The 27170-nt window shown below is 54.8% G+C and overlaps 6 protein-coding genes across 6 annotated transcripts; 5 read left to right on the top strand and 1 right to left on the bottom strand.

The window, feature by feature from the left end:
* Positions 1-912: 912 nt before the first annotated feature.
* On the top strand, positions 913-3091 carry SPSK_04049 (phenol 2-monooxygenase; the record flags this gene model as incomplete). The annotated part of the gene is made up of 3 exons (XM_016730862.1): positions 913-1035; positions 1100-2120; positions 2193-3091. 3 exons carry the CDS (start codon positions 913-915, stop codon positions 3089-3091), a joined length of 2043 nt encoding a protein of 680 aa, XP_016585710.1.
* A 1486-nt stretch (positions 3092-4577) lies between these two features.
* Positions 4578-4901, top strand: SPSK_10990 (uncharacterized protein; the record flags this gene model as incomplete). The annotated part of the gene is made up of 1 exon (XM_016737211.1): positions 4578-4901. One exon carries the CDS (start codon positions 4578-4580, stop codon positions 4899-4901), a length of 324 nt encoding a protein of 107 aa, XP_016585709.1.
* Positions 4902-4971: 70 nt separating this feature from the next.
* On the top strand, positions 4972-5172 carry SPSK_10996 (uncharacterized protein; the record flags this gene model as incomplete). Its single annotated transcript, XM_016737217.1, has 1 exon — positions 4972-5172. One exon carries the CDS (start codon positions 4972-4974, stop codon positions 5170-5172), a length of 201 nt encoding a protein of 66 aa, XP_016585708.1.
* An 8800-nt stretch (positions 5173-13972) lies between these two features.
* SPSK_03869 (calcium/calmodulin-dependent protein kinase kinase) lies at positions 13973-18395 on the top strand (the record flags this gene model as incomplete). Its single annotated transcript, XM_016730684.1, has 2 exons — positions 13973-14340; positions 14444-18395. 2 exons carry the CDS (start codon positions 13973-13975, stop codon positions 18393-18395), a joined length of 4320 nt encoding a protein of 1439 aa, XP_016585707.1.
* A 4422-nt stretch (positions 18396-22817) lies between these two features.
* Positions 22818-24802, top strand: SPSK_04088 (siderophore iron transporter; the record flags this gene model as incomplete). The annotated part of the gene is made up of 2 exons (XM_016730899.1): positions 22818-23006; positions 23090-24802. The coding sequence occupies 2 exons, from the start codon at positions 22818-22820 to the stop codon at positions 24800-24802; spliced, it is 1902 nt and encodes a 633-aa protein (XP_016585706.1).
* A 1015-nt stretch (positions 24803-25817) lies between these two features.
* Positions 25818-26884, bottom strand: SPSK_04415 (CFEM domain protein; the record flags this gene model as incomplete). Its single annotated transcript, XM_016731222.1, has 3 exons — positions 25818-25889; positions 25958-26710; positions 26801-26884. 3 exons carry the CDS (start codon positions 26882-26884, stop codon positions 25818-25820), a joined length of 909 nt encoding a protein of 302 aa, XP_016585705.1.
* Between the last annotated feature and the right edge of the window lie 286 nt (positions 26885-27170).

Here is a 27170-nt window from a genome sequence, read left to right as displayed (position 1 = left end):
CAGCTTCCGACAGATAAACCATGGACGAGCGGAGACGGAATCGGATTCGGGGCGCGAAATTGGTGTCCGTCTGACGTCCGCGTCTGAAGATTAGTGCTACGAGCCACCTTAGGACACCAGGTGAGACCATCGCCGGGAAGCCTTTTGTTGATTTGCCAGAGACGCCTTTAGTAGCATGAAGTGGACATTGCTTCGCCTGTCTTATTTGTCTTTCGCCCACTCCTCCCACATGCACTCCGCTCCGACTACGATCCCCATTGTCCATGGCGCATTTCCCCGCACTTGTTCCTTCACAACAAACTGGAAAAACGTCCCCCGCTCCGCCGCGGAACATATTTTCGTGCCTTACCTAACCGATTGGCATCTGCCAGTAAAGAGCGGTTCTTGTCTTCTCCAGATCGCCTCGACGGAGTAGCCATGTCGTACTAGCTTGCCCCACGAAACGCTACAACCAAAATGGACTGTGAGAGATGTGCCCAATGGGCTATGAACCGTTTATCGAGTTCTTGGTTTGAAAATGGACATGAGGCCATGTACCCCTATCCGAAGGCCATGGACCACTACCCTGGACCGACGACCCAGCCTCGGTGGGTAGCGTTGAAGGAGGCCGTGGATGACAACAATATGTGCGAAAAGGGAAAGTGAAGGCAGATCATGGATTCTTCTTCTGTTTTCTTATAAAATAGAAAAACAGGGCACATCAACATCGACAAAGGTCAGACATATTTTTTCCCGCTTTGGACACGACAATATACATCATTCGACATAAAGAGCAGGTCTCAGCATCTTTTCTGTACGGCAAAGACGAACATCAACAGACTTCATAACCTTCGCCTGCTTCATTCCTTGACCTTCTCAACCCATACCCTCGTATACCCTGATATCCCGCCCCCACCTTCACCTCAAATAAGCATGGCGACTGAGAGTAATGTTGATGTGCTCATCGTGGGCGCTGGCCCGGCCGGAATGATGATGGCTACCTGGATGGCACGGTGTGGAATCAAGACGCGCATTGTTGATAAACGCGGTACCAAGGTATGCTTTCCTTCTCCACTACCTGTTGAGGACTCCCCGGGCGGCAATCCTGACATTTTCCCAGATCTTCAACGGCCAGGCTGACGGCCTGCAATGCCGCACGCTCGAGATCTTCGACTCATTTGGTTTTGCCAACCGCGTATGGATCGAGTCCAACCACATGATTGAAATTTGCTTCTGGAACCCTGACGAGTCGGGTAAGATTGCTCGCAGTGGGCGCATCCCAGACACTATCCCGGGTATCAGCCGCTTCCAGCAGGTCGTCCTCAACCAGGGCCGCATCGAGCGCCTCTTCATCGATCAGATTGAGCGTGAAAGCGACATCCGCGTCGAGCGCGGCGTGCTGCCGACAGCGCTCAAGTTTGACGCATCCCAAGCCGAGGACAACTCGCCCGACAACTACCCCATCACGGTGACGCTGCGCCACCTGACCGAAGAGGAGGCCACGCCCAAGCAGGTGGCAACGTCAACCAACGGCGTGGCAGTCAGTGACGGCCTGTTTCGCAGCAACCTGGCGGCGGACGACACGGCTGACTTAATCAAAGCGGCCGAGCTCAACGCCAAGGCCGGCGCGGTCGAGACGGTGCGCGCCAAGTACATGCTCGGTGCCGACGGCGCACACTCGTGGGTGCGGCGCGAGTTGGGCTTTGCGCTGGAGGGCGAGAGCACAGACTACATCTGGGGTGTCCTGGACATTGTCCCGATCACGGACTTCCCGGACATCCGCATGCGCTGCGCGATCCACTCGGCGGAGTCGGGCAGCGTTATGGTCATCCCGCGCGAGAACAAACTCGTGCGGCTATACATCCAAATTACCACCACCGAAAAGAACACCGACGGCTCATCGGCAGGCTCCCGTGCGGACCGGTCCAAGATCACGCCCGAGGTGATCTTGCAGTCGGCCAACAAGATTATGGCGCCGTACACGCTGTCGTACCGTACGCTGGATTGGTGGACGGCGTACCAGATTGGACAGCGCGTGGGCACGCATTTCTCGGCCAACGAGCGTATTTTCCTAGCGGGCGATGCCGTGCACACGCACTCGCCCAAGGCCGGCCAGGGTATGAACGTCAGCATGCAGGACAGTAAGTGCACGTCCCCAAATCGTGAGCAAATGTGTGCTGGTCGAACGACCGTGTGCTAACACTTTTCAAAAGCCTTCAACCTCGGCTGGAAGATTGCTAGCGTGCTCAAGGGCACGGCTGACCGGTCGATCCTCAAATCGTACGAGGACGAGCGCAGCCTCATCGCGCACGACCTGATTAAATTCGACCATAAGTTCTCGCGGCTGTTTTCGGGCCGGCCGGCCAAGGATGTCATGGACGAGGAAGGCATCAGCATGTCTGAGTTCAAGGAGGCATTTGCCAAGGGCAACATGTTTGCCAGCGGCATTGCTGTCGACTACGGCGCCAGCTGCATTGTGGCCAAGGCGCCTGAGGCGGCGGCCACGAATGGTGCCAACGGTGTCAACGGTGTCAACGGTGTCACGAAGAAGCCTGTGGTGAGCCGCCAGGAGCTGGCGACCGAGGTCAAGGTAGGCATGCGCATGCCCAGTTTCAAAGTACTGAACCAGTCGGACGCCCGGCCCTGGCACTTCCAGGAGCGCCTCCCCAGCAACGGCACTTGGCGCGTGGTGTTCTTTCCGGGTGACCTGACGATTCCGGACCGCAGCGCGGATCTCGAGGTCATTGGCAAGCAGCTCGCACAACCTACGTCGTTCCTCAAGCGCTTCACGCCCAAGGACGGCCGCTACGACTCGGTGATTGAGCTTCTCACGGTGCACTCGGGTCACCGCGAGGAGGTGAGCATCTTCGACTTCCCAGAAGTGATGCGGCCGTTCCACGAGGTCGACGGCTGGGACTACAACAAGATCTTTGTGGACGACCAGTCGTACCACGAGGGCAATGGCGACGCGTACAAGAACTACGGCATCGACCCTGCAGTGGGCGCGGCTGTTGTGATCCGGCCAGACCAGTACGTGTCGTACGTGGGTGCGGTAAATGACTACACGTCGCTTGACCGGTTCTTCTCTGGTTTCATGCTGGAACAGAAGTAGACACTACGATGGAGAAGAGGTTGGGAGGGGGGTTCACAGTGGAAGTGAGAAACCTGGAAACTGCGAGGGGAAATACACTATACGGGACTTTGTGGGTGAAGGGGAGGAAATCCCGGGAAGGCCACAGCGATCTATTCGACTTTATTTTCTGTTTTATTTTGTTTTTTGCGTCTTGGTTCTTAACTTGACTTTGCGTATGTTCTCGCGTAGAATCGAAACGCGTTCACTACCATCTGTAAACCAATTTCCACGGGAACCAGCTGCTTTTCCGAGTTTCTATCTCTGCATTTGGCGAGTGACTTTTAGCCACGTCCTTCCAAAAATCACTCTACTTTGGAAAGTACCCGGAATCGACATGCCTGAGTTAGTGTGTGGAGGAAGAGGTTTCGGATCAGGTGCGATCCAGGAATTGTGGGGATATTTCCTAATTAGGCAATCACGGTGTTAGTGATCAGAAGGCGCGATTGTTGCACAAGGAGAAGACATCACAGCATATCATTACAGTGAGTACCAGTATACGAGGGAGGAGGGAGCTTTAGTGGCGTATGTAAATTTAAATAAATTCTCTTATTTATCGACAGTTCTTCCCCTTCTTGCTTCTTACGTAAAACCACAAATCACCATATCAGCCTCGAGTAGGTTAGGGACGCCCTTCAGTTGCGGCGTGTTACGCAGCAGGACGCAAAACGAACGTGAAGTTGTCCGCGATGCGGCGGCGCAAAGCCAGCATAGCAGCTAGGCTCTTGCGCAAGTTTATCTTGTCCGCCTCAGTGCACTTCGAGTTCTTGGGTTTGGGCGTCAGGTCGGACGAGTAGGGTGAAGAGGCCCACGTGCGGCAGCGGATATTGCTGAAGACACGTGGTGGTGGATGGTGGTGGTCGCCCCTTCTGCCACGGTCTGCTGAGACAGCCAATAGACAAAAATACAATACAGAATCCATCTCACGGAACGGTAATCGTTTCGGTGGCTCGTACCTGCAGTCTACGGTTGAGATCCGGAGGAGGCAGGGACAAGTAAGGCAAAAGAAAACCCCCAAGTTGAGAAGTACGATTATGAGGAGAAGCTTTGAGAGGGGCCAGAAGGGATGGCTCATGGACATAGGAAGAGACGGGGAATGGGTCGGTGTAGCAAATAAGTTCTAGCTGCTGGGTGTCTAATAGTGTGGCTTCGGCCGGGAACGATCCGGACCGGATATCCGGACCCGCTTCATGATCGGAACGGGGAAAAGGAAGGCAGGAGCCAAGTGGCGACAAGAAGTCGTTTGAAACATTTGAGTGGTCGTATAATTGGTCGAGGAGGTGAGATAGCTAAACAAGTCGAAAAGACAAATAAGGGAGAAATATAAAACGCAAATAAACAAATCGCACAAACAAGAAATAGGCACACATCATCTACCGTCTCTTCTACTACCACTGCTTAATACATCCTTCTTCACCTCGAAGAAGCCGTCGGAGCGTGGCCAGTACTCGGCGGATCGGCCGAAGAGATGCCCATGGCCTTCGCCGGTCTGCTGGGACAGCCGGCTTTGCCATATCCGCCGCTGACCGACATGTTGTTCGTGGAAGACGGGTCTCTCGAAAACGGACCATCGCACCGCTTCAACCGGCCTCGATATTCGCCGTCAGACGCGCCACTGGTTGTGTACTACCATGGCGGCGGCCTTCTTCGGCGACCTCTGACTCGCAGGACCGGTGGCGCCCAAACACTGGCAGCCGGAGCCGTAGTCGAGCTTGACAGCGTCGGCTACCGTCTAGCTCTTGAGCTCAAGGCACCAACGCAGGTGGACGATGATCCAAAGGGTCTGGGGTGAGCAAGGTAGGTACCGGGGTGGCAATGCGTCGCCACCCTTTGTGGTGATTGGCATTTCAGCGGCTAGGGAAATGGCATCGTCGGCGGTCCGGCGCCTTGTCCAAGGCACGTCGGCTGTGGTGCCGGCTTCTCGTCTCCCCGGCCTCGTCTTGTTGGATCCTGTCGCCCTGCACCGGGACAATATGTCCACTATCCTCCAAAGCCAGTACAAGGCCTACACAGACCTCGCAACCAACACTGCCGTCGTCGATGTTGGGCAAGTTGTGCGTTAAGCAATGAGAGGGACGGCCAATGGAGCTCAGAGAAAGCTGGGACTAGAGTCGGCAGTAAGATGTGTAGTCATAGCACGGAGTATGTTGTACAGCAATCGAGATTGGGCTGCAGCAAGTCTGGTTTTGTTTGTTAGCCAAGGATCTCGACCCAACGTCATCTGGTCTTCGTAAGTGAGCTACGAGGAGTTGGACGAAGCAGGACGAAGCAGGATAAAGCAGGATAAATCAGGACAAATCAGGATGCTGTGTCCCGTCACTTTGCCATTCCAGTTACATTGTCCTTTTTGATATCAGGATCCCGAGTCTTGGTGTAGATACAATCAAAACATCGCCTACCGGATGTGGCTCGAATAAGTAGACGAACAGACGAACAACCCAGCAAATCGCCAACAGACGCTCCAACGGCTGCCAGACATCACCGTCAGTAACACTACCACAGCACCAACAGTATTATTGCCACCTGCACATCCTCAAGATCGTTGAAATAAGGCGTAGATAAACCAGGGGCTTTCAGTGGTCCTCGTGCTATGCTGGTGACAACAGCGATCGTTTTACGTCTAAATCATAACAAAAAAGTTAATGTCAAGTAGCGAAATATTCTGACCCGTCATTTGTGCACTTGGTATTTTACAAAAGGTGTGCATGTAGCCGATCACGCAGTACGGCTCGGACCACGGCTTCAAGATCGTGGCGCTCGAGACACGTTAGTTTGGGACAATAATGTTATCGTTGCTGGGTTGCACTGCATCGTCGTCGTGTCGTCGTCGTCGGAATGGGAGGGCAAGGCTCTGGATTGGGTATGGCCTGGAAGCACTGAAGCACCCCTGTAAGACGTGTGAGACTGGAGACACTCTGGCGCTGTCGCCTGCGGCGGCAACCCGATATTTTTATTTTTATTGAGTGTCCGTGCGCCAGCCACCAACGCCACAACCGACACAACTGTACGAATTACGACGTATTTACTCCGCAACTGAGACCTGGCCCCTTGCTCAAGCGAGTCGTGCAGCCTTCAGGGTTGTGCAGCAAAACGAAAAGACAAAAGAGGAATCAAGGGAGTAAAGGAAACGCCTCTGCCAGCCTGGGAGGGTAGAATCGGCAAAGCAGAAACCACAGCCAGATCACGACCCAGCCAGGCAACCCGAAATGAAGTGCAGTACAGAGCAGTCCAATCTGTGCAGGCTCTTCCTTTCTTTTGCCTCCTTTTCGCTCTGCAGCTCGTGAATTATCTTTTGTCCCCTGGACAAGAGTACTACCAGGATCAACAGCATATCTCACCAGGAAAGAAAGTCAACTACATCGTGGTTGCTCACGACTCCACAGGAGTTCGAACCAGTGCTGCTTCCTTGATTTTGCCTTGGGGACTTTGGAGTTCGGCTTTTGAGCTGAGTTTCGCCCCTTAGGCGACGGTCCTTGCCGTAGCTTGATCGCCCGTCCAAGGATCCTCTTTTTGTTGTTTTTCTTCCTACGTCTTACACCGTAATATTGTTTGTTCTCTGAACACACAACCTTTTCGGGCTGCTTGCATGCGTGTGCGGAGATCCCGTTTGATGAGAAAACATACTTTCTGTAGAAAGGACAAACACATTTTGGTGGCAATGTGCAAGTGGCAAAACCAGAAACAGAGAAAAGTGTCAGTTTGCACGGAGCAATGAATCCAGGTAGACTCCAACAGGTGCCGAGCATCTTGTATTCTTTCCGTATCATTAACACAGCATTACCAACAGTTGCATGTCGTACGTCGTATTTTGTCGTACTTGTTTCTGCATTCCGCAAATTCTGGCCCTCATGCACGATGCACGTTTTTTGACTCTTCACATGCAAGGGACTGGGCGAGTGTGAGAAATGGAACAGCAGAACAGAGCAAAAGCGAACAAAGGATAGGTTGGTCCAAAACGAATAGGAAAGTTCCTGGAAACGGAATCTCGCGTTGGCGGTTAGGCTGATGTCTGGTTGGGCCAACTTGATCTGCATCTCGCCCGCATCTCGATGCATATTGTCGAAAGGAAAACCTTTTCTTTTTGGCCTCCAACGTCTGTGGCATCCCTGCGGGTACGGTATCTGGCATCTCTCCGCTTGGTTGGTGCCACGAGCACTGCAGGGTTGGGTGTTTTTTCTGTTGTGGTCTTTTTGATGGCCGTTGCATTCCGCAGGTTTTCTGTCCTTTGTGTCATTCTCGTTCTTGGTACGCAAGTCATATTTCCCGATGACAACACTCACCAAATCAAACAACGCATCGCAGTACGTCATAGTCAGAGATTTTCTTGTTGTCTCCTGTCGCTGGCTGTCTGCGCTGAGAAGGCGATTGAAAGAACGGAATGTGGACGAGAAAGAAAATAGGACTACAAAGGAATCACAGTCATAAAGCCATATGTAAACTATGGACATACCCAGTAATTACCTTATACAACAAAGTGCAGTGACGTAGACCTGGATGTAGACCCCGAGGTCCCCTGCACTGGCGCATGCACCCTTGATTATGTCTCAAAACCCTTATTGTTTGTCGTGGCTGGCCCGGGTGTTGATGTCATCGACCATGTCTTGTGTTCCTTTTCTTGTTGTCTTCCTGTAGTACTACTACCTGTCACGTTTCTTTCAGGCCTTTCATATTTTTCCATTGGAGGTTAAGGGTGAGACACTGGGCGGTGCTTCGCGTGGCATTGGAAAATGGAATGTGGAAAGCGAAAGTGGATGGCACGACAAAGAAAAATGATGCCACTTACAGAGGGGTCTGGAGCCACTCGACTAGCCTTTCTTTCATTCATCGGAGCCATCTCCAAACGGAATAAACGGCTGATGCATTAGACTGTGGCGCGGTCCGTTGACGGTCCTCTGGGTCAGTGGACAAAGAGAGCGCTGAGAAGGGAGCGGAGGGAGTCGTCAAGAAACAAGAGACCACGGCCAAAATGTGAGCCAAGCCAACTGAGACGAACGATTGGATGGGGACCCGTTCACGATACATTTTGCTTTTTCACCTCACAAAATTGGACCGCAAACCCAATTTTGGCTAAAGGGTCCCCGCTCCATGGACCGGTCCAGGCCTGTGACACACAATAAAATGGCCCGAGAAATGGGCGGCGCGCCGCAGATTGAGGGACTAAAGGGAATACCCAGAAAAGGAAAAGGGAAAGAGGAAAGAGGAAAGCGGGAAAGGAAGGAGAGGACGAAAGATGCAGCATGCAGCAGATGAGAGCAAGAGGAAAATTGGACGCGTTGTATTGGCGACAACGACATGGGGACAGCCCCGACATGATGCATCGTGAAGTCTGGACTTGGGCCTGGACTCGGGTGGCAACTGCGATGTGTAAAGGCTACTCGTAATCGCACAAGCGCGCGGCGCATGTCCACAGCAACCGATCAGGCCGCTATCCGTCGGCAGCATCCAGAGCGGAGCATCCAGAGCGGAGAGCGGATATATGCACTGTTCGTGGCGCGTCGTCGTACGTCGCAGCGGAGCGTGCCTCGATACGTTGTTCGTCGTTCTGGCTGCACCTCCAGCGAGCTTCTGACCAACCAGGGGATGCAGGCAGCCAGATCGAGAACGACAGGCGGCAGGACATTTCGACGGGGCAGCCAACCGTGTTTGTGTTGGCCCCAGCGTCGCCGCTGCAAAGGGACCTATCGTGAGGAGCGAGAGGGATGGGAGGAACAAGGGGCATCCAAGGTTGGGCACCAACCCCGACTTGACTGTTTGTCGACATCGACTAGTGTATTGTGAGACTCAATTTGGACTCAGATGCAACATGGACGCAAAAGGATCCAAAACCCGCCACTTCCAGCACGGCTGACGGCAGAGGATTGTGGATCATCACCTGCTGTTGGTACTGGTTTCGGGTGTCTGTGGTGGTTCGTTGTCTTTCATCGCGGTCCTCGTGTTCCTAGCCCAGCCAACGTGATCCCAACAACCTTGCCAAAGGGCCGTTCCGGGAGGCTGTGGTGATTGGGAGCAAGGGATAGATAGGAACAGGCAACACAAACAACACAGGCCACAACCTACGAATACTGTCCGCTGTTCCTATTGTCGTCTTCCTCTGTTGCTCCTCCTTGAGACGAGCGTCGTTTCCTTCGCCGGAGGTTCACCCTGCACACAATGGGCGTAGTCATCTTTCATCGTCGCCGTGGTGTGTGCCATTTGCGGGGAAGGGGTCGCGACGGTCGTGTCGGTCACGCGAGAGACGGACTGTTGATGATGGAGAGTCTCGTCAAGTCTCAACTTGCTCCAGTCTTTTCTGTTCCTCTGCCTGTTGCACGCATGGGGAAGGAACCAGGCTTGCTTTCCCCTTGCTATTTCCCATATTACCCCATGTCTGTTGTTTGGCTTTGATCGCTCTTTCCCTTGTGGTAAGGTACGATGCTTTCCAAAACAGAACGGCGTTCAAAGTTTCGGCTGGTGGAGACTCAAACGGCAGGAGCAGAACTGAGAAACACAGTGTGGCACAGTGGGCAATGGTTATGGACAGTGCAAACCTTGTTCTCCACTATTCTCCGTCTCTGTAGATGGGCAGAAGTGTAGGGTTACATCAGCTTTTGATTGGCCAGAGTGCACAAGGATGGAAGGCATTGGTGGGTCGTCCGCTGCAGTACGTCGCAGGGCCAACTTTTTTAGAATTTTTTTTTGTAAGATCCTGCGACTCTGTAATAGCATGCCTTTCGAACCTTCCAACTTGATTAGAATCCTGGGCGCTCCTGCAAAGTCCTGTGCTGTGCAATTTGCACAGCACTCCTTCATTTATGACGGATAGCAGCAAAGCAATCAATGTCCTACACCCTCTTGGATAGAGCACAGCTGGGCTCGTCTCCTCAGTGCACCCACAGCCTTCACTTTTTTTTTTTGTTGAAATTGTCGCCACGCCGGTCGGGGGCTGGTCGCCGCCTCTCAACCTGGTCGTGTGTCTTTGTTGGGCTCTGCGAAGCGAGATATCCTGCCCTCATCGCGCCCCAGGATAGATTTGCGGCTGCCAGCGGTCTTGGGAGATCATCGTGGCAACAGGCAGGTCTGTGCGGAGGAGTTGAGAGTTGCATAATTACGTCGTCCGGTCGCAGGTGTGGTCGTGAGGGGGGATGGGTTGTGGGAGCTCCTGCAGTTTGCCATCGCCCACCTTGTACCGGTGTGATTTGGGCCAACCCCGTGCTCTTGTAGATGCTTTCTATGCAATATTCCGTACGGAGTACTGGACTTGCTTGTTCGCTCCTGCTTCTTACTTCCGCTCTCCGCTCCTCGAGACTCTAAACGATGTTCCTTCTTGTATGGTCATGGCTGGCCTTGCTTACCTTTGCTAGAGCTCAACACACATACCACACCAAGAAAACGAGGTGTGCCAAACGAGACAGCACCAAAAAAAACCCCTGCTAGCGTGTGACAGTTTGGACATTCAAAGACATGCGAGATGCAAGACAACTGCTGTCTAAAGGGACAGAGCGGACGACCAAACACTGACGACCAGGCAGCGCAACAGGCGACAGGAGCCTTGTGTGGTGGAGGACACCACGCCGAGAGATCTTCGACGGACGGCGCAAGTTCAGAAAGAAGGAGGGATCGACGAAGACAGACCACCAACAGACACTGCAATTCAGGCCAGGAGAGACTAGGGGGTCGTTTTGTCTCCAGTGGTCTGCAGCGCCAAGACGAACAGCCTTCTCCGATTCTGCTCTTTGTATATTACGTGTACATTTCTTTTTTCAATTGTGCTGAGCTTTCAGCTTTCTCCTTGAGAGGCTGAATCCAACTTGTCGCCGTTCGAGCCGGACGACGGCCTGTCTCGAACATCCCCTCGTTTCTTGTCCTGTTTCTTCCCTCGTTTTCATTTCTGGCATAATCTCGCTTGCCCTCTCTCATCCCAACCTCATCCGGCTGCATTGTCGTGTTCATGTCCTCGCGTTCATTGTTCTTTTGTCATACGATATTGTCCCAGAGGTAGTTTCTCACTAACGCTGACAAGGTATGAACCATGTGTACTTGCTGTTATGACGTGGTTTCCTTTCCTTTCCTTCTTTCGCAAATGCCTTCTTTGACCAACAAGGCACCTAACCGCTTTCGCGTTTCTCTTTATATGATTCCATGCCCAAAGTCGACAACAAAGAGCTGTTGGAGCTTGGTACGCAGACAATAGGCGCCATCACACAGCTCACCCAACATCAATGTCGCATGCAATTTGAAGGCAATCGATCCAACAAAGCGTCCCCAAAGCTGCTCCATTTTGATGCAGTGAACCATTTGCAGGGGCGGGCAGCCATGGACCCACTCCACATGTAATCGAAAGATACGCCGCCGTAGACCAATCACAGCCCCGATGCGTAAATCAAAACCAAGACACAATTGGCGCGATAAGCATATGGTGTGCACCGTTTTGCAGCTGGGCACAGGCCACCGTTGGATGATGGCCACAAGAAACTGTACTAAGTAATAGCGTGTCTGACGTACCAAAAAAGTATCTGTCCTAAAAATGGACTAGATGGCCAACATGTTTCCCTCTGTAAGGCCTAAATGCAAATAACTGATGCGCACTTGCCCCAGCGAGGTTTGTGTCTGAGACGGTGGCGTACATGAACGCTAGCAGTACCTCTGCTGCCAGCCACTTTCCACGCATGCAACAGGTACCTCGTCTGTTCTGGTCGCTGAAGACCAGCCCATGCTTTCACTTTTTTGGCCCCGCCCATCACCCCTTGCTGCAAGATACGTTCTTTTGCCCTTTTTTTTCGACCAAAGATTTTCGAAGAGGTACCATCCCGCAGGGGTTTCTCTGGGTGGTACCTGCGCTTTCCGTTTTATGCTGCTGCTCCGTGCGCTTTTGGCTTTTTGGCAAGCGGTTCCCCACGGTTGAGCACGTTCCCTTTGGCCTTTGCCCGCTCCTTCCCTTGTTTCTGATGGGTCGAGTCCCCCCTCTGGTCCCTCTTTTTTGCACCCCTCTTTCCCGACGAAGTCCTCGTACGAAGTATATTGAGTACTTGCTCCGTACGAAATTTACCTGTGCCAAGCCGCCCAGCGAACACCTTTTCGCAGGGAGCTCAGAAGCGAAAGTCCATGTGTTTCTAGAGTACGAGTACGAAGTGACTTTCTTTCCTTTCCCGCAAAGTACGGAGTACCTGCAACGGTGATTGTAACTGGGTACGTTGTGCCTACCTCGTATGTTTTCCTCCGACTTAGTGTAGGACTCCCGAAATGAAGGAACCAGGCAAATCGAGAAAGTGTGCCGCTCGCTCTTCCCTCGCGTGCCTTCCTTCCATCTGATATGTGACAGACGACACACGACACAGACACCCAACACAATTCGCACGGCGCTCCTTCCCGGAGAACTTCTACTCCGAGCGGTAGGCACCATTGTCCCTTCGCTTCCTAGCATCTTTGCCTGCATTGTCTCATTCCTCTTCTTTGTATCTTTTGCGGCGTCGTCTCTCCAACAACAAACCGCCCACGGCTCATCGATTCGGCGGCTCAAACATACAATACTCGCACCTTTGAAGTCTCATCCCTTGTGCTCCGTACGCCGCAATCGATACCCTCTCCGAAGTATCGCAAGAGAGATGCTGTCGAGACCCGCCAAAGACTAAACAAGTCCTGTATGCATTCGCTACGCTGCATGTCTAGCACAAACTACAAACTATAGAGCATTACAGCGTGCAGGACTACGGTGAAACTGCACACCATCCATCAGTGCCAAGCCAGAAGCCGTCGTTGTCCGCCTTTCCCGCTGGGTTTTTCGCCTTCGGCTCTCTGGCCCAATTCTAGCAGAACACCGCAACACCACAACACAGCACGCAAAAGCCCGTCGTCACTGTTCGCCGCTGTGGCCCGCTAACCCTCCATGGGAACTGGCCTATCCTGTTGAGCCTGTCCGGTCCCCTGTCCATCGCTACGAAAGGCGAGTCAAGACGGCCAGTCTGTCAGCCAGCAGAGGAAACTCCGCTAACGCCCACCGCCCCGCCCACTAAGCCGCCACCAACCCGTCACCACTGCCCACCGGACACCCACTGGCACCATCCACTGGAGCCACTCCTCCGCTGCGTCCACTGCTCCTCCACTGTATCGTCTGAGCCTCTGGTCGCTACTTCCTCGTCTCCTCCTGTCGTCCCTCCTTCCCACCCTTTTTCGACTCTCTGGCCGATCTTTGAAGAAGAGGAAAGACCGGCCGAGGGCCTCCGACCAGAGCAAACAGGGGAAAAGGGAAAGCAGAGAAAACAAAACCAAGCCTCACGATCTTTTTTCGTTTTCTCCTCTCCATATTCTCTCCGTCTCTCTCCTTTTATTGGACTCCTCTCTTTTCTCGACTTTCCCTCTCTCATTCCCCCCCGTCAAGAAATCAGGGTCCCCTCTTTTTTTTACCCTGTTTCCGGCCCGCGCAAAAACGAAAAACGACCCTGCGCTCTATTTTACGCATAAACACTTCAACGTTTCTCGTCCGTTCCCTTCCGGGTCCCTCGACCACTTTCGCACTCCCGTCTTTTCTCTTCACCACGCACTCGACACGAGGAGATTACAAACTCGCAGACTCGCAATCTCCCTACAAACCTTGGACTCGACTCGCCGCCTTTGTCTCGTCCCGTCTTTCGTCTGACGGCGCTTCTTCTGTCTCACGTCGACGTCTCTCCCAGACGACCTCTTCCCACGAGACACCACGCCGCCGTCGCTCTCCCTCGCTCCCGGCGGTTCTCGCGCCCGCATCAGTCCGCAAATGTCTCTGCACTGACGCTTCTCGACGCCGATGGGCGCTTTGCCCTAAATAACGTAAAACGACGACAACCATCCGCCTCGACCGCTTCTTCACCACCCCTTAAAAAAAACACCTCCTGAGCCTCTCCTCTCTCTATGGAGCCCGAACACCCGCGGCCCTCGCGGCCGCACCACCACCCGCACCTCCTCAACCTCCTCCCCGTCACATCCGTCTCCTCGCCCTCCTCTCCACAGCCTGGCGCGGGCCTCCGCGCGACCGGCGTCACACCCGCCTCCTCCCCGGGCGTCGTCAGCCCGCAACAGCACTCCCACTCCTCGCCACACGTGCCCACCATGGCTTCCATGCTCTCTGCGACCTCTGCCTCGGCAGCACTGGCAGCCGCTGCCGGCAGCTCCTCCGCCTCGGCCACCGTCCACCCTCTCCCCGGCACAGCCGTCTCTACTCCACCCAGCGGTATCTCACACGAGCACTCCCCCGGCACACCACGGCAGCCCGTCCGAGAGTGAGTTCAACGACCCTCCTGTTCTTGCTATGCTGACTTGCCTGTTGCACAAGTCTGTTTCCGCCAGCAACTAACTCTCTTTTTCTTTTTTCTCTTTTTTTAGAACGCACATTGCTACCGTTGACCGGGACTTCACTACCGGCCGGAAGACCATTAACGAATATCAAGTCCTCGAAGAGATCGGCCGCGGTCAGCACGGCAAGGTCAAGCTGGCCCAGGACAGACGCGACCAACGCATGGTCGCCATCAAGATCATCCCGCGCCTGTCCAAGACCCGCCGCCTCGGCAAAGTGTCCGCTGTCGACCCCCAGCAGAACACAAAGCGCGAAATCGCCATCCTCAAAAAGATCCGCCACGAGAACATTGTCGCCCTCCTCGAGGTCATCGACGACCCGGAGCTCCAAAAAATCTACATGGTCCTCGAGTACGTCGAGCGCGGCGAGATGACCTGGCGCAAGAAGGGCCTGCCCAACATTTGCTACTTTGAACGCTACCGCTTTGAGCAGGGCGTCCACGGTCACGAGCTCGCCCCCGGCGAGTGCAACTGGCATGCCGTCCTCGAGCGCAAAGCCACCATCCGCGCCCTCAAAGACGCCCGCGCCAATGGCACGCCGCTCCCGGTCAACGAGTGGACCACCGTCTACCATGTCTCCGCCGACGACGAGGACGGCCAGCCGCCCTGGTGGTACGTCCCCAGCACCGGCCTGGGCCCGGACGCCTCCCTGCTTGAGTCCCACCCCATCTCGCGCGCCACCTCCCGCGCGCCCTCGCGCATTGCCTCGTCCGTCTCGGTCGCCAGCGCACCCACGCGCCAGTCCTACTCCTCGGACGCCTCCCCGCTGTCATACATGGCCCAAGACGGCGGCGATCGTCACACCCTCAACTTCGTCGCCGACAACGACGACGACGACGACGACGACGACGCTTTTGGCGGCGACGGCGGTTCGCAGACACCCGGCCTCCTGCATCCAGCCAACGCCATGTCCAGCGCTCTCGACGGCAGCATGTTTGGCGCCTACGTGGACGACAGCAGCCGCCAGCGCCAGCGCTCACCTAGCATTGCCGACTCCGTCATGTCGCATCTCTCTGGCATCGACTTCAACTCCATGGTCCACGACCCCTACGCCGACGACTTCTCCTATGTGCCCTGCTTCAACATCCATCAGGCCCGCATTGCCTTCCGCGACACCGTCTTGGGCCTGGAGTACCTGCACTACCACGGCGTCGTCCACCGCGACATCAAGCCGGCCAACTTGCTGTGGTCTAAAGGCTTCCACGTCAAGATCTCCGACTTTGGTGTCTCCTACTTTGGCCGCCCCATCCGCGACGGTGAGCCCGACGTCACGGTGTCGGAAGCCGAGGCCCGCAACTTTGACGACGACCGCGAGCTGTCCAAGACCGTCGGCACCCCGGCCTTCTTCGCCCCCGAGCTGTGCTACACCGACATCGACACGGAGCCGCCGCGTGTCTCGGAACAAATCGACGTCTGGTCTCTCGGCGTCACCCTCTACTGCCTCCTCTACGCCCGCATCCCCTTCCTCGCCGAAGACGAGTTCTCCATGTTCCGCAAAATCGCCACCGAGGAGGCCTACATCCCCAAACGCCGCCTCAAGCCTGTCGGCATCTACACCGACCCCACCGGCTCCTCCCTCTACAGCCGGACCAACGTCCACCCCTACCGCAGCGACGCCGAACCCGAGTACGAGGAGATTAGCGACTCCCTTCTCGATCTGCTGCGCAAGATGCTCATCAAAAACCCCGACAAGCGAATCCGCCTCAAAGACATCAAGCGCCACCCCTGGGTCACCGAGGACCTCCCCAACGTCGCTGCCTGGCTCAGCGACACCGACCCGGCCCGCGACCAGGACCGGACCATCCACGTCGACGAAGAGGAAATCGGCGACGCCGTCGTGCCTCTCAACTTTTTGCAGCGCGCGCGCTCTGCCGTCAAGCGCGCCGTCGACAAGGTCATGCACTCGCGACCTGAGCGTGACGAAAGTGCGGCCCCCTCGTCCACGCGCGCTCGCGCTGCCAGCTCCGCTGCGAGCAGCTCCCGTGCCGTAGCCGGCGACCAGGCCGCCGCGGCGTTGTCGTCCCAACCCATCAACATTCTGCCTGCCACCCTCCAGCACCACAACAGCACGGGCAGCCCCGGAAACAGCAACCACGGCCACGTCTTTGGTTTCGGCAACCATGGCCACAGCCACAGTCACGGTCACATGCACTCGTACAGCCAGGGCCACCAGCCGGCCTCGTCGAGCCCGCTGGGCTTCCATCACTACCACACCAGCAACAATCCCCGCGACGCCCGCCGCAAGAGCCTGCACAAGGCCGAGGTCAACGATTACTTTGCCACCGTCACCCAACTACCACCCGTACCAGGTGCTCCCGGCACTACTACCACCGCCTCCGCCGCCACCGCGGCCGATTCGCCCCGGCAAGACCACCCACTGGCCCAGAGCCAGACTGCAAGCCCGTATGCGTCGCCCGACGAGAGAACCCCCCACTCCGAGTTCCCTCCGTCGCAGCTGCAGCAGCTGACGTTGCCAGAGACGTCAGCAACCGAGCCGGCAGTACAACTCCCGCCCGCGATGCTCGAGATGCCCGTCGCCAGTACCAACAACACCGTCTACAACTACAACATCGACGGTTCTGGCGAAGCTAGCCCCGCCACGCCGCCGTCCCGCCCCATGACCCGACACGTCCACTCCCGGTCCATCAGCAACGCCATCCTGAGCCGCGCGTCGATACTGCGCGACATCCAGACAGTGCCCCCGACGCCTACAGCCGTCCTACCCTTGGACGCCTCCACCAGTGGCCGCCGCACACGTGAAGTCCGCTCGGCTTCGTCCGCTGACATCACCTTCAACGCCCGCACCCGCTCGGTCGACCGCGCCGGCATCGTCTTTGTCAACCCGGACAAACGTGCTGAAGCTCTTGTCGGTCTGAGCGTGGCGAATGCGCCTGGTAGCATGCAACAACCGAGCCTGCACCTGTCGACGTCGACCGTTGGCTCAGACGAGACCGAGACCGAGACTGAGACGCTGACACAGACGCAACCCCAGGCTCAGATGCAGACTCGGCCAGAGACGCAGACACAAGCCCAGACCTTGGTCGAGCGTCCGGCCACGGCACACCGGGTCCAGGACATCGTCGCCAACGACGCCACCACAGCTGTGGGCCGCGGTAAGTCCAACAGCCTGTCGGCGTTGCCAAACACAAACTCGTCTGTGGATGCCTCTGCGGTGCCTTTGACCAACGCCGGCCTGGACACAACTGCTGCGCCTACCTCTGCCACAACCACTTCGTCCAGCTCTGTGTCTCTCGAGGAGGGCTTCAACCAGACGCCCCTCACCAGCCCCAGTGAGAAGACCCACCACTCGTTCGTGCATAGCACGAATAGCACCACCAGTGCCGGCAGCAGCCAGCCGGGCCACCGTAAGGGAAGCTCCAACGCCATGATGACTATGGTTTTCCAGTCGGACCCGTCGCTACCCGCCCTGCTGAGTGGTGCCTCCTCGGTGTCGAATGATGTGGAAGGCGAGTTCCTCGGCAACCCCGGTGTCGTTGGTGGCCCCGGCGACGTCTCGGACTCGCTGACCCCGCCTGCCCTGCTGGGCAAAGAGCCGGCTGCCTTCCCACTCGTCGGCCTCAAAGACCAGCAAGGCTGGGGCAGTGGTGGTGCCATCCCCGTGGAAATCGACAACACGGCTGCAACGGCCGGCGCTGCCGCCACGGGCCGGTCTACTTCGACGTCGTCCCGCACCCCATTGGCCACTCCGGTCCGCGGCAACAGCCGTTGCTTCACCGATGAGGACGACGACAGCGACTCGGACGGCGGCATCATGATGGCGAAGGCCAAGAAGAAGGTGACTGCCTTTGGGCCGATGCCTGGTAGCGGCGGCTCTGGGTTCGGGGGCTCCGGTGGATTCGCGGGCTCTGGCAGCCGCACAACGCACATGGCTCGTCGCCGGGACACCAGTACGAGCATCGGCAGCACCGACACGGCCAAGAAGGTGGGCCTCGGCACGACCACCACGACCGGCGACAATTAACGTTGGTCGGACGTGGACGACACTGAAATGTCATTGGCTTGTTTTTTCTCACATCGTCTCATTTACAAAGAACATGAAATCAATTTTTGGACGGCAAGGATGGGGGGACTTTTCCAGGGGCAGAGCATTTTTCATGGGGCTTTGGGGACTGGGTTTATGAAACGCACGAGAATTACGCGAAAGACGCGAAAGACGAATGAAAAGAGGGAGGCATACCTCCATTATACCCGCAGAAGCCCCGAGGTGGCTTTGCACTCAAGTGGGAGGGATTTTATATAAATATTTGTACAAACACCACAACGTGTGCTTTCATTCCATCTTGTTGGCCTTTCCTGGCCACAGGAGAAGCAGCAAGAGCAGACAGCGGATCTATTTTGTATCTATATGCGGGTGTGTCGCTTTGTGCATTGATGGGAGGCTTCTATTAGCATATTTTTGCGCATTTTCATTTGTTGAGCGCCGCTGTCGCCAACACATCTTTTAATAGATTTTGTGCATTTTCTTGGTTTATCTGTCTATTCTGCCTTACCTTGCCATACTACATGGTAGTTATCCCCTTCGCCGTTGTAGCACACAATACACACAACACTCTCCTTCTGGGAGAACAAGCCATTGTACATATACTACAACCTTTTTACTCAGCCTTTTCCTTTCTTTTTCCTGTCTTCACATGTGGTGACCTTGATCCGGAGTTACACATCAACTCGTCCGCACCCCATACGCTATAAAATTTGCATATCCGTCCCCAGGTGTGGTGCAGATGGTGTTCAATCCGGTAAACGTGTTCCCAGTCTATTTTCGTTGTCTTCTGTGAATGGTGTAGAATCATACAGTCGAACCAGTCGTCGGCAAACATATTTGTATTCTCGTCTACTCCAGTTATTACGACCTACCGACGTTGCTGCCGCCTAGGGATGGCGTATCACGTTCCAGTAGACATGATACAAAGAGCTGGAAGACAAATGTTGGAGCAGTCTCCCGAGAACTCTCTTGCTTGCTGTTGGCCAGTTGGACAACCTCCTTCCTCAGCTCCAAGCGCCAAAGTTACTCCGAATAATACTGGCAACGCCGATCAAGTTCGTCCCAGTCTTTTTGATCGGCGGCAAGGCCGGAATGGCAACTGGTAGCGGCAAGGATGGCAGCCGTGCAAGCTAGTGGTGTTTGGACACATGATCTCGTGTCATCCCAATGTACCGGGATTGAAGAACCGTTTCAAATGGAGCACTTGCAATCGTTTGTGTTTGTGGATTTCGACCATCGAAAACTTACCTGATGTATGGAGTACATGGCTAGAGCCGTCTTGCAGGCTGGGCACGACGTTTTCTTCGTCTTTGGTCTGCGTTGTCTCTGTACGGCGAATTCAGTACGGCGTACTTTGTAACCGGAAGAGAATAAAAACCTTACTCTTGAAATAAACGTCTCAACAATAAAGGGAACTGCAAACGTAACCTTCTGCAACATAAGCCAGAGGAAAGTGGTACCATCCAATATCCCCTGGCGTGTTCTTCTAGCCGTTGTTCGTTTTACATTCGTTATCTGCAGTTTCTCTGTGGCACTCCTGTGTGACAAACGCCTTGCTGCAAATGTCTCTAGAGTCGATTTGGAATGTAATAGAGTGAAACATCACGGCACATGGCCACCACTCCAATAGGCATTCCCCTCGTTGGCTTTTCCAGCCAGCTACTTGACCGTCCAGTAGTTTCGTCTGGTACTTTTACAAGACGTTTCTACTTTCGTGGCTTGTAGTGTCTAGCTTCTTGGCGGCCATGTGCTTTTCCATGTCCCGACGTCTGCAGGGTCCATTTTCCCCCCTGCTTACCATTGCCTGCTGCGATTCGCAAGTCGGTGTCATTTCTCTTCTAGAAAAACGATATCGGCGCCGGTGGTCATCCAGAGAAGTGAGAAAGTCGTGTACTCCAGCTCCTACAACGGAGCTGACTATAATCCGATCTACCCGTCTATAGTCAGGACGTTGGAACATCTGCAAATGGTATCCATATCCGAATGGAAGCCGGGTCAGCACTAAACACTTGCACCCATATTGGCTGCCACGTTCGCGTTACCACCGACGAACTCAAAGGCAAACACGGCGTAAATGTCTTCGCTTTCGGCGGCGGACGAGAATCTCGCAGGCCCAAGTTGTGACGCGTTTTATTGTTGCCTCTTTTGGTCATAGGTCGAAAACGAACGAGCCAATTTGCAATGAGAGGCCCTGTTTCTTGACATTGTTCGTTAGTGTGTTGTCTGTGTCTCTGGTGTCTGGTTTGTCTTCGTTCTCTGTGTCTTCAGCACAGACGCACGGGAGACCTTTTCCAGACAACGAAGAAACATACAATACCATTGGCTGGTGGAAAATAGCCCCGCTTTAATCCAGCTTCCACCATTGGCGCCCACATTCCCTATTCAATCCACCCCCAGCTTCCAGGCGGAGAGGGTTCCGCTTTTACGTTGGGGTCGCCAAGTGTGGAGAAGAGGTTCCTTCCCGAAATAAATGTTGTGCGTGCCAAACCGCCAAAATAAAAAGAGCCTGTCTGTTGGTTCCGTAGAAGGAAGGAAAGGGCGACGGAAGGGGTGTTGGGGAGGAAACAGAGACGGTTGGCTGACGGAAGGAGCGATGCATAATTTCACTGTCCAAAGAGTTCCTGTTGTTCCGAAGTGCCACTGCTCATGTGTCTGGTCCGTTTATTCATGGTTACGGGCGCTGTGCCTGCCTACTCAGACGGCTCGCCGCAGGCACATGGCCCCGTCGCACCTGCCTGAGAAAGGCTGCAAAGAATTCGTAGCGACACGTCGGTTCCTTCCTTTGTGCCGCAAGTTCCAGACAGTCAAATGGACCGCCAAGGACTAGACAGGCTCTTTAAGTCTTCGAAGCAAAACCCCTGCAAATCCTACAAGTTGGGGAAAGTAGGGGCTCGCTCTTGGAGGCTCTCGTGGGCACCTTCCGGGCATGAACCCCAAAGGAAGCGTTGCCACGAGGCCGGAGCTGCAAGGAGACCTCAAAGGAAAGGGGGCAGGAGCGCCGTTGCCAGATTTAGAAACTAAAGAAGGAAGGAAGGAGCAAGCGAGGCACAGAAGGGCGAGAGGTCTTCTGCCGGGGAACGAAAAACGAGTGTCGGTTCCTTTTTTGCGATCCCTTTTACTCATTGTCAACAAACAATGCACGGTGCTCACGTACAGCGTCGATGAACCCTACCTATTGCCCCAGACTCTTTGGAATCGACTCCGGAATCGTCTCAAGAGGCCAGCTCGATCGTCTCCATCATTCTGACCAACAACCGCCTCGTTCCGCCCTTAACAACATGGCGCGAAGCCATTTCCGGCCAGGCGAGCGAACGTAGCCACAGCACACGACATGTCACAACAGAAGACGACAAAACACAAAACACAGTACACAGCTACCCTATGTGATGATGCTCTGCTAAAGTTAGTTTGATTCGAACGGCAAGTGTCGCACAATCTGACCGTTTTAATACTAATATTGCTTTCTACCAACAGATCTCCCTGTTCTTCATGGCCTTTGTCGCTACGGTCTGACCAAAGCTTGGCTCTCTCCCATGGCCTTCGTTCTCTCGCATCATTACGATCCCAGCCTAGCGGCCTGCTCTAGCCCAACTAGCGCTCCAGGGTGGTTTGCAGAGGCCGCGTGTTGTCCAGTGAAAGGAGGGGGAAGAGTGAAGAGAATATGACAGCAAAAGAAAGAGAGAACTCACCCTCCGAGACAACCTGGTTAATCTCATCCTTGGGGCCCGGGTCCGTGGCCAAGACCGTGCAGGGTACATGAGCTCGTGTCCCCAGAACATGGCTTAAGCTCTTGGGGTTGATGCAGCCAAAAAGGATAGGGAACAAAGAAAAAGGGACAACGACGATGCAACCCAATACAATGACCAAGTTTCATTCGAGCAAGCAACTCTGCGCCCCGTCTTTTGGAGAAGAGCTGGTCACGCTCGAAAACAGACGCCTTTTCAACCCGTTCTGTTTATCATCTTCCTCGGAATCTTCCCCAGATTCCGTCTCTATTGCTCCCTTCCTCCAACCCGTACTCCATACGAAGTGATCCATACTCCAGACTCCATGCTCTTACCCCATTCTCGTCCCCATCCTTTGTGTGTCTCGCCTCCCCCAACCTTGTCTCTCGGAGAAGCTTCCCCTTTCTGTGTTTGTTGGTATGCATTGACTACGTTTCTTTCTTTTGTATTTGTTATCGTCTCTCGCAGGGATATACAGAATATAAGAACAAACTGGACACCCGTCCTGTTCTGTTGTGCCGAGTGACGATCTTGTCCTTTTTCTTCTTTTGTATTTTCTCATTTCGTCCCCTTTCTTCGCTCTTGTCATTTAGTTCACCCTCTGAGTCTTTACATCTCTTTCATCTTTGTTCTGACTTCTTCTCCCCGTCCTTTTATTGCACCCTCCCCCCTCAAAATGTCGGCCGACAGAAACTCGATCCACGAGGGCAAGGTGGTCCACGAGTTCATCGACGGCCAGGATGTCGCCAAGGTCGCTCACATCGACGGCACCGTCGACTACATTGACGCCAATGCCGTTGGCGGTGACCTAGAGGACATGCCCAAGGGCTACTACTACAGTCCGGCTTTCCTGGGCACCATGGTGGTAAGTACAGAGAGAGCGTGAGCTGTCGTCCAATCCACGCCACATCACCATTGCATCTTGCTTCTGCTGACACCTCTCCGAAGGCCATCTGCTGCGCTTCCATCTGCGCATATCTCGGTTGGGTGCTGCCCGCCAACACCCTGTCCCTCATCAACGCCGACCTGGGCAACTCTCCCGATATCAACTGGGTCGCCACCGTCTGGACGCTCGGCTCCTGCATCGGCTTCCTGCTCATCGGCCGTCTCTCCGACATCTTCGGCCGCAAGTGGATGGTCATGGGCACCACCTTCCTCTCGCTCGTCGGCTGCATCGTCGGCGCCGTCGCCAAGAATGTCAACACCCTCATCGGCGCCAATCTTCTCAACGGCCTCTCGGCTGCCGGCCAGCTGTCGTTTGGTATCACCCTTGGCGAGCTCGTCCCCAACAAGCACCGCGGCGTTGTCGTCACCATCTGCTTCCTGTCCAGTCTGCCGTTTGCCGTCTTCGGCCCCATCATCGCCCGCTCCTTCATCAACAACACTGCCGCGGGCTGGCGCTGGAGCTACTACATTGGCATCATTCTCAACGGCATCACCGCCATCCTCTTCTTCTTCCTCTACCACCCGCCCAGCTACACCCAACTTCATGTTGCTGGCAAGACCCGGTGGCAGGCTGTCAAAGAGATTGACTACGTTGGCATTTTCCTTTTTGTCGGCGGCTGCGTCCTGTTCCTCATCGGCCTGTCCTGGGGTGGCACCATCTATCCCTGGGCCAGCGTCCAGACTCTGTGCACCCTGCTCATTGGCTTTGCCACGATTGTTGCCTTTGTCGTCTGGGAGGCCTACTTCTGTAAGGTCCAGCCCCTCATGCCGCCCCGTCTCTTCAAGAACAAAGGCTTCGTCGGCATTGTTATTGTCGCCACCATTGGCGCCATGATTTACTACTCCATGACCGTCCTCTGGCCCACCATTGTCGGCACCCTGTACACCACCGACAGCCTCCAGATTGGCTGGCAGTCGTCGGTCGTCGGCGGCGGCATTCTGCTCGGCCAGGTCCTCGGTGGTCTCGCGCTCGGCTACGTGCCCCGCGTCAAGATACAGGCCGTCATTGCCTCGATCTGCGCCATGGCCTTTATCACCCCGCTTGCCTCCATCACCACCGGCACCCACAACATGTTCCTCGCCCTCGGCATTCTCGGCCTCGTCTCCATCGGCTACGTCGACAACATTACCTTCCCCGGTGTCACCCTCGTCCAGGAATCCCAGGACATTGGCCTCGCCACTGGTGTCATGGGCTCCATCCGCGCGCTTGGCGGTGCCGTCGCCCAGGCCCTGTATGTCTCGGTGCTCAACAACAAGCTGACTACCAACATCCCCAAGTACGTTGGCGCCGCCGCCACCGAGGCCGGCTTGCCCGATTCTTCTCTGCCTGCACTGTACGCCGGCATCACTGCCGGCAATTTTTCTGCTGTTCCGGATATCACCCCCGCCGTCGAGGCCGCCGTCGGTGCCAGCCTCCCCACGGCCTATGCCGAGAGCTTCAAGATTGTCTTTTACTGCACCATCCCCTTTTCTGTCATTCTCATTGCCGCCGCCTTCCTGGTGCCCAACATGGAGCCATACCTGCACCTCAACGTCGCCAAGAAGCTGCAGACCCGCGCCAATATCCAGGCTGCCGAGAAGAATGCCACCATTGACCAAGAGAAGGCAAATGTCGTGCAAGCCGAGACCGCCGCCCACGTCGAGGACGCTGCCTCCGCGGCCACCGTGCCGCTTGAATCGGTGGCTGTTCCTGCGGCGGCTGCCGAGCGGACATAAACCGTTTTCTCTTTTTTGTTTCCTTATTTCTCCTTTTTTCGTGTCTTCTGTTGGCAAAATTAAATTTTTCGTAATGAATGACAAAAGGATGCATTGTCTCGTCCGAGATAAAGTCGTTTTTGTCCCATAGGATACCAGGGCATGCTTTTTCATAGTCCACTCAAACAAATATTTTAATATTTTTCTACTTTGACATTTTGCTTTATTTGTCGGCGAGTAATGACATTAGCGAGAAAAAAAAACCATAAAGGTTACTTTTACAAGTGAGAAATTATATAAGACATTGCAGTATTCAGGACAAGATAAGCAGTGGAACTATAAATCATACTTAGAAATTAATGTAGACTTTGAGGGTATTATGTCATTATATTGCTATTTTGCCTATTTGTTTTAAGTTTAGAGTATGAAATCGTTTCGGGTCCTTTGCTTTTTTTGTTTTCTTTTCCGAAGGAAAACTTTTTGTACAGTTTCAAATCATATCTACCGTCATAATCCGTGAATGACCTCGCTGTACGGAATACGTTAGTACGAAGAAGACCAACATTGGTTCTTATCACTAACTTTCAGCGCCTATTCAGTACTGGTTTCCAAAAAATAGACGCTTACTTCACTGTGTTAGCTTATTCCCACATTCACACACAATTATTTATATCCTTGCAATTGAGGACTGGTTTATTTACTTTTTTAAGACGTTCGTATTATTCGTATTAACTTTCGGGGCCTCGCCGGGCACCCTGGGACTTTGGTATTGTGAAAATGAACGGAAGAAATGAAAAGGAAAAAGTCATCAAATCGAACGTCAAGCGGAGAAACATATAAAAAAGAGACCATCCCGCCATCACACACATTACATTCTCTAACTGTTTTCTTTGTCTTGTCCACTGCCAGCAAGTCTTACGACCAACTCAGTTTTATAATTGCGTTCGATGATTACACTCGCCTTTCCAGCGGGTGGAGCATTAATTGACCGTGGATGCTGACAATGTCTGCGCCAACTGAAAGTGCATTCGGCACTTTACAGCAGGACGGCGGCAACACCGGCAGCAGCGGCCAGGATGCCAACGGGGGCAGCAGTAACGATGGGAGCCTAGAGAGGTTAGAAAAGCAGTTCAAAACATGATGCGCTGCAGCAATGATAGAGAAGGGTGAACTCACGAAAGCCTTGCTCGAAGAGGTCGAGCCAGCAGCACCACCAGCCTTGGAGGTGGCCGAGCTGCCAGCCTCACCGGCTTTGGAAGTAGCAGAGCTGCCAGCCTCGCCAGCCTTGGAGGTGGCCGAGCCGGCGGCACCGCCAGCACCGCCAGCACCAGTGCCGCTAGCACCGCCGGCACCACTGCCGCTGGCACCCGAGGCACCAGCGCCCGAGCCGGAAGCGCCGCCGGCACCGCCAGCACCGCCAGCACCACCAGTGCCCGAGGCAGAAGCACCCGTGCTAGTGGCGGTGGCGCTACCACTGCCACCGTTGCCAGAACCAGCGCCGCCAGTCTTGCCAGCGCCAGTTCCAGAGGCACCCGTAGTGGCAGAACCACCCGAGCCACCGGCACCACCGCCGGCACCACCGCCGACACCACCAGCACCGCCACTGCCACCGGCGGTCGTGGTCGAGCCAGAGCCAGCGCCGCCGGTCCTAGTGGGCTCGCTGCCGCCAGTGGTGGTGCCAGTGTGGCCGCCAGCACCGCCAGCACCACCAGTAGTAGTGGTGGTGTGAACAGCGACGCCAGCCGACGAGCAGAGGGAGACACCGTACTTGACAACCTCAGCGGCGTTGGAGTCGCTGCCGCAAGACTCGTACGAGCAGTCGCGGATGCCGAAGATGAAGTTCTCGTTGCTGCACAGGCACTTGTAGTCCGTAGACGAAGGGCAGCCCAGGGCGCTGCTCTGGCCGGCCATGTTGTTGATACAGGTGGTCTACATTGGGTGTTAGCGTTAGAGGAATTTTCGAAGACGGGCATATGTCCGGGCGTATGTCCATGTGGATTGACGAGGGTCAAAACATACACCGCAAGCAGGGAAGTTGGCGGGGAACTGAGCGTTCACGACCGCAGCAGCCACAACGGTGGCGAGGACAGCACGGGAAACCATTTTGGATAGAGGGTTCTGTAAAGAAAAGATGGTTAGTTTTGTGCAATTCATGTCAATGTACCGGACGCTTGGTTACCGTCCACAAGGTGAATGAATGCGGGCTGACTTTAGATGTAGTGTGTGCGTGTGGCTTGCGCGCGAATCTTTTCTGACGGCGAAAATAGGTGTGAGAAAAGGGATAGAGTAAGACGAGGATAAGGTGAGGAAGGAAAAGAGAAGAGAAGGAAAAAAGAAACAGATCAAGGGAAACAAGATTTCCAAGAAAAAGCTGGCAAGGGATCACCCG

The sequence above is a fragment of the Sporothrix schenckii genome (assembly GCF_000961545.1).
Source record: "Sporothrix schenckii 1099-18 chromosome Unknown Cont47, whole genome shotgun sequence".
Taxonomy (NCBI): Eukaryota; Fungi; Ascomycota; class Sordariomycetes; order Ophiostomatales; family Ophiostomataceae; genus Sporothrix; species Sporothrix schenckii.
The sequence above is the reverse complement of the archived record's forward strand: the minus strand, read 5'-3'. Positions and strand labels throughout refer to the sequence as shown.